The sequence below is a fragment of the Oncorhynchus mykiss genome, chromosome 2 (genome assembly GCF_057628025.1).
Source record: "Oncorhynchus mykiss isolate SJ-2025 chromosome 2, ASM5762802v1, whole genome shotgun sequence".
NCBI lineage: Eukaryota > Metazoa > Chordata > Actinopteri > Salmoniformes > Salmonidae > Oncorhynchus > Oncorhynchus mykiss.
The window spans coordinates 102,092,764-102,107,578 of NC_143023.1; the positions used below are offsets into that span (position 1 = coordinate 102,092,764).

A 14,815-nucleotide genomic window follows, 5' to 3' on the forward strand; every position below is an offset into this window, starting at 1 on the left:
GGGAATCCCTCACAGGCAAACTGACGACCCAGGAACCCCCTCCCAGGCAAACTGACGACACAGGGACCCCCTCCCAGGCAAACTGACGACCCAGGAACCCCCTCCCAGGCAAATCGACGACCCAGGGAATCCCTCACAGGCAAACTGACGACCCAGGAACCCCCTCCCAGGCAAACTGACGACCCAGGAACCCCCTACCAGGCAAACTGTCGATACAAGGGACCCCCTCCCAGGCAAACCGACGACCCAGGAACCCCCTCCCAGGCAAACTGATGGCACAGGGACACCCTCCCAGGCAAACTGACGACCAAGGAACCCCCTCCCAGGCAAACTGACGACCCAAGGAATCCCTCCCAGGCAAACTGACAACCAAGGAATCCTCTCCCAGGCAAACTGACAACCCAGGAACCCCCTCCCAGGCAAACTGTCAACCCAGGGACCCCCTCCCAGGCAAACTGACGACACAGGGACCCCCTCCCAGGCAAACTGACAACCCAGGAACCCCCTCCCAGGCAAACTGACGACACAGGGACCCCCTCCCAGGCAAACTGACGACCCAGGGACCCCCTCCCAGGCAAACTGATGACCCAGGGACACCCTCCCAGGCAAACTGACGACCCAGGGAATCCCTCACAGGCAAACTGACGACCCAGGAACCCCCTCCCAGGCAAACTGACGACACAGGGACCCCCTCCCAGGCAAACTGACGACCCAGGAACCCCCTCCCAGGCAAACTGACGACCCAGGGACCCCCTCCCATGCAAACTGTCAACCCAGGGACCCCCTCCCAGGCAAACTGACGACCCAGGGACCCCCTCCCAGGCAAACTGTCGACCCAGGGACCCCCTCCCAGGCAAACTGACGACCCAGGAACCCCCTCCCAGGCAAACTGACGACCCAGGGACCCCCTCCCAGGCAAACAGACGACCCAGGAACCCCCTCCCAGGCAAACTGACGACACAGGGACCCCCTCCCAAGCAAACTGACGACCCAGGAACCCCCTCCCAGGCAAACTGACAACCCAGGAACCCCCTCCCAGTCTACCAGTCAATAGACCACCAGCTACCAGCCAATAGACTACCAGCCAATAGACTACCAGCCAATAGACTACCAGCTACCAGCCCATAGATTACCAGCTACCAGCCAATAGACTACCAGCCAATAGACTACCAGCCACCAGCCAATAGACTACCATTCAATAGACTACCAGTCAATACACTACCAGCTACCAGCCAATAGACTACCAGCTACCAGTCAATAGACTACCAGCTACCAGCCAACAGACTACCAGCAAATAGACTACCAGCTACCAGCCAATAGACTACAAGCTACCAGCCAATAGACTACCAGCTACCAGCCAATAGACTACCAGATACCAGCCAATAGACTACCAGTCAATAGACTACCAGCTACAAGCCAATAGACTACCAGCAACCAGCCAATAGACTACCAGCTACCAGCCAATAGACTACCAGTCAATAGACTACCAGCTACAAGCCAATAGACTACCAGCAACCAGCCAATAGACTACCAGCTACCAGTTAATAGACTACCAGTCAATAGACTACCAGCTACCAGCCAATAGACTACCAGTCAATAGACCACCAGCTACCAGCCAATAGACTACCAGTCAATAGACCACCAGCTACCAGCCAATAGACTACCAGTTACCAGCCAATAGACTACCAGTCAATAGACCACCAGCTACCAGCCAATAGACTACCAGCCAATAGACTACCAGCCAATAGACTACCAGCCAATAGGCTACAAGCTATCAGCCAATAGACTACCCGCTACCAGTCAATAGACCACCAGCTACCAGCCAATAGACTACCAGCCAATAGAATACCACTCAATAGACTACCAGTCAATAGACTACCAGCTACCAGTCAATAGACTACCAGCCAATAGACTACCAGCTACCAGCCAATAGGCAACCAGCTACCAGCCAATAGACTACCACTCAATAGACTACCACTCAATAGACTACCAGTCAATAGACTACCAGCCAATAGACTACCAGCCAATAGACTACCAGCTACCAGCCAATAGGCAACCAGCTACCAGCCAATAGACTACCACTCAATAGACTACCGGTTACCAGCCAATAGACTACCAGCCAATAGACTACCACTCAATAGACTACCAGCCAATATACTACCAGCTAACAGCAAATAGACTACCAGCTACCAATCAATAGACTACCAGCCAATAGACTACCGGTTACCAGCCAATAGACTACCAGCCAATAGACTACCACTCAATAGACTACCAGCCAATATACTACCAGCTAACAGCAAATAGACTACCAGCTACCAGCCAATAGATTACCAGCTACCAGCCAAAAGACTACCAGCTACCAGTCAATAGACTACCAGCTACCAGCCAATAGACTACCAGCTACCAGCCAATAGACTACCAGCCAATAGACTACCAGCTACCAGCCAATAGACTACCAGCTACCAGCCAATAGACTACCACTCAATAGACTACCAGCCAATAGAAGACCACCTACCAGCTAATAGGCTACCAGCTACCAGCCAATAGACTACCAGCTACCGGTCAGTAGACTACAACTCAATAGACTACCAGGCAATAGACTACCAATCAATAGACTACCAGGCAATAGACTACCAATCAATAGACTACCAGCCAATAGACTACCAGCTACCAGTCAATAGACTACCACTCAATAGACTACCAGCTACAAGCCAATAGACTACCAGCTACCAGCCAATAGACTACCAGTCAATAGACTACCAGCCAATAGACTACCACTCAATAGACTACCAGCCAATAGACTACCAGCCAATAGACTACCAGTCAATAGACTACCACTCAATAGACTACCAGCTACAAGCCAATAGACTACCAGCTACCAGCCAATAGACTACCAGCTACCAGTCAATAGACTACCAGTCAATAGACCACCAGCCAATAGACTACCAGCCAATAGACTACCAGCTACCAGTCAATAGACTACCACTCAATAGACTACCACTCAATAGACTACCAGTCAATAGACTACCAGTCAATAGACTACCAGTCAATAGACTACCAGCCAATAGACTACCGGCTACCAGCCAATAGACAACCAGCTAATAGACTACCACTTAATAGACTACCAGCCAATAGACTACCAGTTACCAGCCAATAGACTACCAGCTACCACTCAATAGACTACCAGCCAATAGACTACCACTCAATAGACTACCAGCCAATAGACTACCAGCTACCAGTCAATAGACTACCAGCTACCAGCCAATAGACAACCAGCTACCAGCCAATAGACAACCAGCCAATAGACTACCAATTACCAGTCAATAGACTACCTGTCAATAGACTACCAGCTACCAGCCAATAGACTACAAGCTACCAGCCAATAGACTACCAGCTACCAGCCAATAGACTACCAGCTACCAGTCAATAGACTACCAGTCAATAGACTACCAGCTACCAGCCAATAGACTACCACTCAATAGACTACCAGTCAATAGACTACCAGTCAATAGACTACCAGTCAATAGACTACCAGTCAATAGACTACCAGAAAATAGACTACCAGAAAATAGACTACCAGCTACCAGTCAATAGACTACCAGCTACCAGCCAATAGACTACCAGCCAATAGACTACCAGAAAATAGACTACCAGCTACCAGTCAATAGACTACCAGCCAATAGACTACCAGCTACCAGTCAATAGACTACCAGCCAATAGACTACCAATTACCAGTCAATAGACTACCAGTCAATAGACTACCAGCTACCAGCCAATATACTACAAGCTACCAGCCAATAGACTACCAGCTACCAGCCAATAGACTACTAATTGGTAGTCTACCAGTCAATAGACTACCAGTCAATAGACTACCAGCTACCAGCCAATAGACTACCAGTCAATAGACTACCAGTCAATAGACTACCAGTCAATAGACTACCACTCAATAGACTACCAGAAAATAGACTACCAGCTACCAGTCAATAGACTACCTTCTACCAGCCAATAGACTACCAGCCAATAGACTACCAGAAAATAGACTACCAGCTACCAGTCAATAGACTACCAGCCAATAGACTACCAGCCAATAGACTACCAGCTACCAGTCAATAGACTACCAGCCAATAGACTACCAGTCAATAGACTACCAGTCAATAGACTACCAGCTACCAGTCAATAGACTACAAGTCAATAGACTACACAGAGACCTCAATTACCATGACTAACCTGTAGTAACCTGTCGTAACCTGTAGTAACCTGTAGTACCCTGTAGTAACTTTTAGTAACCTGTTGTAACCTGTAGTAATCAGTAGTAACCTGTACTACCATGACTAACCTGTAATAGCCTGTAGTAACCTGTACTAACCTGTAGTAACCTGTACTAACCTGTACTAACCGGTCGTAACCTGTAGTAACCTGTAGTAACAAGTAGTAACCTGTAGTACCCTGTAGTAACTTTTAGTACCCTGTAGTAACCTGTAGTAACCAGTAGTAACCTGTACTACCATGACTAACCTGTAATAGCCTGTACTAACCTGTAGTAACCTGTACTACCCTGTACTACCCTGTAGTAACCTGTACTACCATGACTAACCTGTATGGTAACCTGTAGTAACAAGTAGTAACCTGTATCAACAAGGTGACTCTGAGAATACTGAAACATTGTATCAACAAGGTGGCTCTGAGAATACTGAAACATTGTATCAACAAGGTGACTCTGAGAATACTGAAACATTGTATCAACAAGGTGGCTCTGACAATACTGAAACATTGTATCAACAAGGTGGCTCAGAGAATTTTGATATTGCAACATAGAAGCCATTGAGATGGCTCGTATAAATGTTTCCCCTGGGAAATGTCTCAGATATTATTGTGATTCCTACGCAACATCTATAGCTCCACACTATAGCTAAATAACTATAAATATACAGTGCCTTGCGAAAGTATTCGGCCCCCTTGAACTTTGCGACCTTTTGCCACATTTCAGGCTTCAAACATAAAGATATAAAACTGTATTTTTTTTGTGAAGAATCAACAACAAGTGGGACACAATCATGAAGTGGAACGACATTTATTGGATATTTCAAACTTTTTTAACAAATCAAAAACTGAAAAATTGGGCGTGCAAAATTATTCAGCCCCCTTAAGTTAATACTTTGTAGCGCCACCTTTTGCTGCGATTACAGCTGTAAGTCACTTGGGGTATGTCTCTATCAGTTTTGCACATCGAGAGACTGAATTTTTTTCCCACTCCTCCTTGCAAAACAGCTCGAGCTCAGTGAGGTTGGATGGAGAGCATTTGTGAACAGCAGTTTTCAGTTCTTTCCACAGATTCTCGATTGGATTCAGGTCTGGACTTTGACTTGGCCATTCTAACACCTGGATATGTTTATTTTTGAACCATTCCATTGTAGATTTTAGACTTTTTGGATCATTGTCTTGTTGGAAGACAAATCTCCGTCCCAGTCTCAGGTCTTTTGCAGACTCCATCTGGTTTTCTTCCAGAATGGTCCTGTATTTGGCTCCATCCATCTTCCCATCAATTTTAACCATCTTCCCTGTCCCTGCTGAAGAAAAGCAGGCCCAAACCATGATGCTGCCACCACCATGTTTGACAGTGGGGATGGTGTGTTCAGCTGTGTTGCTTTTACGCCAAACATAACGTTTTGCATTGTTGCCAAAAAGTTCCATTTTGGTTTCATCTGACCAGAGCACCTTCTTCCACATGTTTGGTGTGTCTCCCAGGTGGCTTGTGGCAAACTTTAAACAACACTTTTTATGGATATCTTTAAGAAATGGCTTTATTCTTGCCACTCTTCCATAAAGGCCAGATTTGTGCAATATACGACTGATTGTTGTCCTATGGACAGAGTCTCCCACCTCAGCTGTAGATCTCTGCAGTTCATCCAGAGTGATCATGGGTGTCACACCCTGACCATAGTTTACTTTGTATATTTCTATGTTGTGGTTGGTCAGGGTGTGATCTGAGTGGGCATTCTATGTTTCATGTCTAGTTTGTCTAGTTCTATGTTCGGCCTGATATGGTTCTCAATCAGAGGCAGGTGTTCGTCATTGTCTCTGATTGGGAACCATATTTAGGTAGCCTGGGTTTCACTGTGTGTTTGTGGGTGATTGTTCCTGTTTTTGTGTTTGCACCAGACAGGGCTGTTTTGAGTTCTCACGTTTCTTGTTTTTTCGTTAGTTTGTTCATGTATAGTGTCGTCAATAAATTACAATGAACAACCACCACGCTGCGCTTTGGTCCGCCTCAACTTCACAAGAAGAGAATCGTTACAATGGGCCTCTTGGCTGCATCTCTGATCAGTCTTCTCCTTGTATGAGCTGAAAGTTTAGAGGGACGGCCAGGTCTTGGTAGATTTGCAGTGGTCTGATACTCCTTCCATTTCAATATTATCGCTTGCACAGTGCTCCTTGGGATGTTTAAAGCTTGGGAAATCTTTTTGTATCCAAATCCGGCTTTAAACTTCTTCACAACAGTATCTCGGACCTGCCTGGTGTGTTCCTTGTTCTTCATGATGCTCTCTGAGCTTTTAATGGACCTCTGAGACTATCACAGTGCAGGTGCATTTATAAGGAGACTTGATTACACACAGGTGGATTGTATTTATCATCATTAGTCATTTAGGTCAACATTGGATCATTCAGAGATCCTCACTGAACTTCTGGAGAGAGTTTGCTGCACTGAAAGTAAAGGGGCTGAATAATTTTGCACGCCCAATTTTTCCGTTTTTGATTTGTTAAAAAAGTTTGAAATATCCAATAAATGTCGTTCCACTTCATGATTGTGTCCCACTTCTTGTTGATTCTTCACAAAAAAATACAGTTTTATATCTTTATGTTTGAAGCCTGAAATGTGGCAAAAGGTCGCAAAGTTCAAGGGGGCCGAATACTTTCGCAAGGCACTGTATATAAATAACTTAGCAATATTTAATGGTGTTTTGCCAGCAAGACTGATCTGTTACAATATCTAATTTTAATTCAGGACGAGCAACACTGATAGTGAGAGAGATGGAAATGCATTATACCAGAGGCAGGCTACAGGTAGGGATTAGGGATGAGTGAGAGGTGGAAATGCATTATACCAGAGGCAGGCTACAGGTAGGAATTAGGGATGAGTGAGAGGTGGAAATGCATTATACCAGAGGCAGGTTACAGGTAGGGATTACGGATGAGTGAGAGGTGGAAATGCATTATACCAGAGGCAGGCTACAGGTAGGAATTAGGGATGAGTGAGAGGTGGAAATGCATTTTACCAGAGGCAGGCTACAGGTAGGGATTAGGGATGAGTGAGAGGTGGAAATGCATTATACCAGAGGCAGGCTACAGGTATGAATTAGGGATGAGTGAGAGGTGGAAATGCATTTTACCAGAGGCAGGCTACAGGTAGGGATTACGGATGAGTGAGAGGTGGAAATGCATTATACCAGAGGCAGGCTACATGTAGGGATTACGGATGAGTGAGAGGTGGAAATGCATTATACCAGAGGCAGGCTACAGGTAGGGATTACGGATGAGTGAGAGGTGGAAATGCAGTATACCAGAGGCAGGCTACAGGTAGGGATTACGGATGAGTGAGAGGTGGAAATGCATTATACCAGAGGCAGGCTACAGGTAGGGATTTAGGGGGCACAGACCTCATTCCAAAGTCTGGTTTTGATTTTCATTTGGTTAAATTGTCAACTAACGTGAAATAAAAAAATAAAACAATTCACCATGTTATTGGATTTAAAGTAAACAACAGTTTATGGTTTGTTTTCAAATCTAATCAGTTTTCCATGTCGACCGTCATCATCACATTGTTTTAATGGGAAATGACGTGGAAACAACAGAAGTTTAATCGATGTTGTTTCCACATCATGAAATACACCGGCAGCCGTTGCATTTTCTTTGGGGATTGGAATGATGAAGGTTTTAGTCTACATCATTTTAGCCTACTTAAAATGTTTGGTCTTGAGCTTGGGTATGGCGACTGGAGGAGAGAAGGAGAGGACACCAACCCGATGTTCCTCCTATGTCCATGGCTTTGAGATTGCGTGCTTTGATGATGTTCACAGTGATGGTGTTGGCTGTTGGGTTATAGCACAGAGACACCAGCAGGTCCCCTCGCCTCCCCTGGGGAACACACACACACACACACACAGTTAGTCACTATATACAGACAAAGCGAAACCAACAGATCTCCACATTTCTTAACACACTATCACAGGTCATTGTGAAAAATACTTTCACTTTTTCATGTGTATTACATGATTTTCTTTCTTCATAACGCAATCTTCATAACGCAATTGTATACATTACACAAATTCCAATTTGTTGTGGCTAACGTTAGCTAGGCTAGCTTGGTGGCTGACAATAGCTAGGCTAAAGGTTAAGTTCAGGGTTAAGGGTTAAGGTTAGGGTTATAGGTAACATGCTAGCTATGTAGTTAAAGGGTTAGGGTTACCCTTAACTTGGGTTAGGGTTTACTTTAGCTAACATGGGTTAGCGTTAGCTAACATGGGTTAGGGTTAGCGTCAGCTAACATGGGTTAGTGTTAGGGTTAGGGTTAGGGTTAGCGTTAGCTAACATGGGTTAGGGTTAGGGTTAGCGTTAGCTAACATGGGTTAGGGTTAGCGTTAGCTAACATGGGTTAGTGTTAGGGTTAGCGTTAGCTACCAGGCAGTAGTTGCAAAGTTGCTGCAATGCTAAAGTTGTCCGTGATGTCGCAATATACATCCACCCCAACCACCCATCCACCCCATCCACCCATCCACCCATCCACCCCAACCACCCATCCACCCCAACCACCCATCCACCCATCCACCCATCCAGACCAACCACCCCAACCACCCATCCACCCCATCCACCCCAACCGCCCATCCACCCCATCCACCCCATCCACCCCATCCACCAAAACCACCCATCTAAGTGCAGTAGTGTTTAAGCTAGGATCGGTGTGACATTGTAATCATAATGAATGATCCTAGATCCTACTCTGAGATTCTTTGTGAATATGGGCCCTGGTTTCGGCGGGTTTCCAGGAAAAAGACTAAGTTAAAAAAATATGTAAAATGGAGAATGGACAAAGACCACCTGAGGTTACAAAATTCTAGTAATTTTACCAAATTCCATATTATTCCCTCCTGATTCTTGGAATTTTCCAACATCCAACCTGGATTTCTGCAAAACCTGAACATTTTCAAATGTACCTGAACTGTTCACCCCCTACTTACAGCTCCGTTCATGCATGGTTTGAGTTCCTTCTTCCCCCTTCCTCTGTCCTCCTCTTTCTCCCATCCTCCTCCCCTATCCTTCCCTCCTATTCTACCCTCCTCCCCTATCTTCCCCTATCCTCCCCTCCTCCACCCCTCTCCCTCCCCCTCTCTAGCCTTACAGCTCCATCCTCCTCCCCTATCCTTCCCTCCTATTCTACCCTCCTCCTCCCCTATCTTCCCCTCGTCCTCCCCTTTCTTCCCCTCCTACTCCCATATCTTCCCCTATCCTCCCCTCCTCCTCCCTCCCCCTCTCCTGCCTTACAGCTCCATCCTCCTCCCCTATCCTCCCCTCCTCCACCTCCTATCCTCCCCTCCTCCTTCTATCATCCCCTCCCCTCCCCTTCTCCTCCTCCTCCCCTATCCTCCTCCCCCTCCTTACAGCTCCATCCTCCTCCCCTATCCTCACCTCCCCTCCTCCTTCTATCCTCCCCTATCCTCTTCCTCCCCTCCCCTATCTTCCCCTCCTCTCCTCCTCCCCTCCCCTCCCCTACCCCCCCCCCCCCCCTCCTTACAGCTCCATCCATGCAGGGTTTGAGTTCCTTCCAGAAGGTCTGCATGTGTCCCAGGTCACTGAGCTTGTTGAGAGGGATGGAAACCTCCCCGATGGGGTCGTTGCGACTGAACCGGTCAAAGTCCAACACCTGCAGGTACAGAGTCCTCTCCCTCACTTTCTCGTATGGGAAACCTGGAGGGAGGGAAGGGGGAGAAAAGGAGAGAAGGAGAGAGGGGAGGGAGAGAGAGAGAGCGAAACAGACACAGAGAAAAGATTAAAAAGAATCAGACCTTTTTTCAATTTTCGCCTGAAATTGCATTCTCAACTCTAACTGCCTGTAGCTCAGGACCTGAAGCAGGGATATGCATATTCTTGATACCATTTGAAAGGAAACACTTTGAAGTTTGTGGAAATGTGAAATTAATGTAGGAGATTATAACAGATTATATCTAGTGAAAGATAATAGAAAGAAATCATTTCATCTTTGAAATGCAAGAGAAAGGCCACAATGTATTATTGCAGTTTAGGCACACTTTAGATTTTGGCCACTAGATGGCAGCAGTGTATTTGCAAAGTTGTCTACTGATCCAATTAACCATCGCATTACTGTTCAAAATGTTGTATCAAGTCTGCCCAAATGTGCCTAATTGGTTTATTTATACATTTTCAAGTACATAACTGTGCCCTCTCCTCCAACAATATGATGTATTATTTCACTGTAATAGCTACTATAAATTGGATCAGACTAACCCTAACCCTAATCACATTAGCGCAATTTAGCTCAACCGTGTTAGGGAAGATTCAGAATTTGTTGGTAACATATGTAAGATGTTTTTATATTCATCAAATGGGTGTAAGTTACTTCTCATCAGAATGGTATTTTTGTGTAATTCTGTGGCGAGGTTGCAGTTATCTGTTCTATGTCAAAACTAAGTTGCATGGGCCACAGAGAGGGGAGAGGTCAAAGTGTCATCATGTGTAAACATATATTTTACTCCCTACCTTTTTCTAGTGGGGAAAGGAGGGTGGCAGTGTCTGGAATCATTCTCATGCTCCCTTTTATCTTAACCTATAGCCTCACTCTCCTCTCCGTGAGTTTGTATTTAGAGTGGGTTGTATCTAAATGACAATTTGATATATGCCTGTTGATATGGAGGATTGGTTTATGGTTCTGGGGTTTGGGAAAGGAGACAAAGCTGAACGATGAATTATGTCTATGCTGTCTGACTATGTGTGATCTTTGCTATAAAGGATCCCATTTTGCCTTTATGTGGGGACTCTCAACTTTTCATTAGAGATACTGTACTGTTGAAAGTCAAAATGCTATAGAGCTTTCTAATTCTAATAGTTTGCCTAATTTCAGTTCATGACAAAACAAGGAAGTATATTGTAGAGAATCACCGTATAAACAGCTGTGAAATATATAATAAAAGCTTGATCATAACCAAAAATATTAAGCTGTTTGAAGCTGAAAGTAAAAGATATAAAGATGGAACTTAAGAACGGGAAGCATAGAAATAGCACACATAGACCAGATCTACCACTTCTTAAACTGACTTTCAATGAGAATGACAGATCTATAACTAATATTTCTATTTGAATTTGGTCGGGTTGCCCAAAAAGTAACAAGCTTTAAACTTTGTTCCTAAACCTAACCTAACCCTAGTATCTAAACCTAACCCTTGTTCCTAAACCTAACATTAACCTAACCCTTTTCCTAAACCTAACCCTAACCTAACACTCTTTCTTAAACCTAACCCTAACCCTCGTTCCTAAACCTAACCATAACCTTAACCCTAGTTTCTAAATCTAACCATTATCCTAACCCTAGTGGCTAACCCGTAACTATAACCGCACCTTAACCTAACCCTCGTTCATTCCTAAATCTTAAAAACATACACTACCGTTCAAAAGTTTGGGGTCACTTAGAAATGCCCTTATTTTTTAGAAAAGTACTTTTTGTCCATTAAAATAACATCAAATGTATCAGAAATACAGTGTAGACATTGTTAATGTTGCAAATGAAACTGCTGATTTTTAATGGAATATCTACATAGGGGTACAGAGGCCCATTATCAGCAACCATCACTCCTGTGTTCCAATAGCACATTGTGTTAGCTAATCCAAGTTCATCATTTTAAAAGGCTAATTGATCATTAGAAAACCCTTTTGCAATTACGTTAGCGCAGCTGAAAACGGTTGTCCTAATTAAAAAAGCAATAAAACTGGCCTTCTTTAGACTAGTTGAGTATCTGGAGGATCAGCATTTGTGGATTTGATTACAGGCTCAAAATACCAGAAACAAAGAACTTTCTTCTGAAACTCGTCAGTCTATTCTTGTTCTGAGAAATGAAGGCAATTCCATGCCAGAAATTGCTAAGAAACTGAAGATCTCATACAACGCCCCTTCACAGAACAGTGCAAACTGGCTCTAACCAGAATAGAAAGAGGAGTGGGAGGCACCGGTGCACAACTGAGTAAGAGGACGATGAGGGATGAGGGAAAAAATGAGGGAAAAAATGAGGGAAAAAAACAATTGAATCTATTTTAAGAATAAGGATGTAATGAAACACAACGTGGAAAAGGTAAAGGGGTCTGAATACTTTCCCAAGGCGCCGTATATAGGATGAGCCTTGACTAGAAAACAGTATATACACATATGAAGTGGGTAAAACGGTATGGGAACATTATTAAAGTGACCAATGTTCAATGACTACGAACCAACAGTCTCTACGGTGCAGCACCGGCTAGTAACAGTGACTAAGTTCAGGGCACCTGTCGGAGCCTGGCTAGTGATGGCTCTTTAACGGGTTAATGGAGATCAAAGCTGCTTTTCAGTCTCTCGGTCCCAGATTTGATGCACTTGTACCAACCTCACCTTTTTGGATTATAACGGGGTGAACAGGCTTTGGCTCGGGTGGCTGAGGTCCTTGATGATCTTCTTGGCCTTCCTGTGACATCGGGTGCTGTATGTGTCCTGGAGGGCTGACAGTGTGCCCCCGGTGATGCATTGAGCAGACTGCAACACCCTCTGGAGAGCCTTGCGGTTGTGGGCGGTGCAGTTGCTGTACCAGGCTGTGATGCAGCCCGACAGGATGCTTTCAATTGTGCATCTGTAAAAGTTTGTGAGGGCCTTAGGGGCCAAGCTGAATTTCTTCAGCCTCCTGAGGTTGGCCTCTCGAATGGCTCAGCTAAGTTACTGCATCTCAGTGCAAGAGGCATCACTGCAGTCCCTGGTTCATTTCCTGTATCACATTCGGCCGTGATTGGGAGACCCATAGGGTGGCGGGTTTGGGTGGGGTAGGAACAAGGCAGTTAACCCACTGTTCCAGTTAACTCCACTTGATTGAGATGCTGTGGCAGGACCTCAAGAGAGCGGTTCACACCAGACATCCCAAGAATATTGTGGAACTGAGACAGTTTTGTAAAGAGGAATGGTCCAAAATTCCTCCTGACGTTTGGTTGAGGTTATTGCTGCCAAAGGAGGGTCAACCTGTTATTAAAACCAAGGGTTGACATCCAACCTGCACTGTGAATGTTTACACGGTGTGTTCAATAAAGACATAAAAAATTATAATTGTTTGTGTGCTATTAGTTTAAGCAGACTGTCTATTGTTGTGACATATATCAGATAACATTTTATGACCAATTTATGCAGAAATCCAGGTCATTCTAAAGGGTTCACATACTTGTCTTCCCACTTTAAGTCTCATGTCTGAGACGTTGAATTGTGACTTCACTTTGTACACATACTGATGTTTTGCCTGTTTGATTGCCTTACTGAGGGCATAGCTGGACTGTTTGTATTCATCCATGCTCCCAGTCACCTTGCTGTGGTTAAATGCAGTGGTTCGGGCCTTCAGTTTTGCACGATCCACAGTTTTTGGATAAGTTCTAATCATCGCTGTAGGAACAACATCCTCTATACACTTCCTGATGAACCCAGTCACTATAGGAACAACATCCTCTATCCACTTCCTGATGAACCCTGTCACAGTGTGAACAACATCCTCTATCCACTTCCTGATGAACCCAGTCACAGTGGGAACAACATCCTCTATCCACTTCCTGATGAACCCAGTCACAGTGGGAACAACATCCTCTATCCACTTCCTGATGAACCCAGTCACAGTGGGAACAACATCCTCTATCCACTTCCTGATGAACCCTGTCACAGTGTGAACAACATCCTCTATCCACTTCCTGATGAACCCAGTCACAGTAGGAACAACATCCTCTATCCACTTCCTGATGAACCCAGTCACAGTGGGAACAACATCCTCTATCCACTTCCTGATGAACCCAGTCACAGTAGGAACAACATCCTCTATCCACTTCCTGATGAACCCAGTCACAGTGGGAACAACATCCTCTATCCACTTCCTGATGAACCCAGTCACAGTGGGAACAACATCCTCTATACACTTCCTGATGAACCCCGTCACTGAGTCAGTGTATACGTCAATGTTATTCTCAGAGGCAACCCAGAACATATTCGAGTCCAACCAAAACAATCTTGAAGCAGCCTCCCACTGCAACGCAGTGCTTAAGGCATCACTACAGACCCGGGTTCGATTTCTGGGTTAGGAGAGAGTTTGGCTGGACGGAATTTCCTTGTCCTATCTAGCTCTAGCGACTCCTTGTGGTGGGCCCTTTGCCTGAAAGCTGAAAGCTGACTTTGGTTGCCAGCTGGACAGTGTTTTCTCCGACACATTGGTGCGTCTTGCTTCCGGGTTAAGCGAGCAGTGTGTCAAGATGCAGTGCGGTTTGGCAGGGTCGTGTTTCCAAGGACGTATGGCTCTCAATCTTCAACTCTCCCGAGTCCGTAGGGGAGTTTCAGCGATGGGACAAGACTGTAACTACCAATTGGATATAGATTCTGATTAGTCAGACCTATATTGAACAGTCCTTACCACGGGTACTTACCGTTTCTTTGTCCAGGACCCAGTTGCATAGGGCGGGGATCAGACCCAGGGCCTCGAGCTTGATGATGAGCTTGGAAGGTGTTATGGTGTTTAAGGCTGCGCTATAGTCAATGAACAGCACT

The 14,815-nt window shown here is 45.2% G+C and overlaps 1 protein-coding gene across 2 annotated transcripts in view; it reads right to left on the reverse strand.

Annotated features, from left to right (window-relative positions):
• The window catches only part of LOC110513838 (synaptotagmin-7), a 166,568-nt gene that overhangs the window by 61,101 nt on the left and 90,652 nt on the right, over positions 1 to 14,815 (reverse strand). For both annotated transcript variants that reach the window (XM_090214564.1, XM_090214561.1), the window contains 2 exons: positions 9,788 to 9,960; positions 8,019 to 8,133 (listed from right to left, as the gene is read on the reverse strand). In XM_090214564.1, coding sequence (XP_090070690.1) covers positions 8,019 to 8,133; positions 9,788 to 9,960 — 288 coding nt within the window. The remainder of the gene's footprint in view (positions 1 to 8,018; positions 8,134 to 9,787; positions 9,961 to 14,815) is intronic.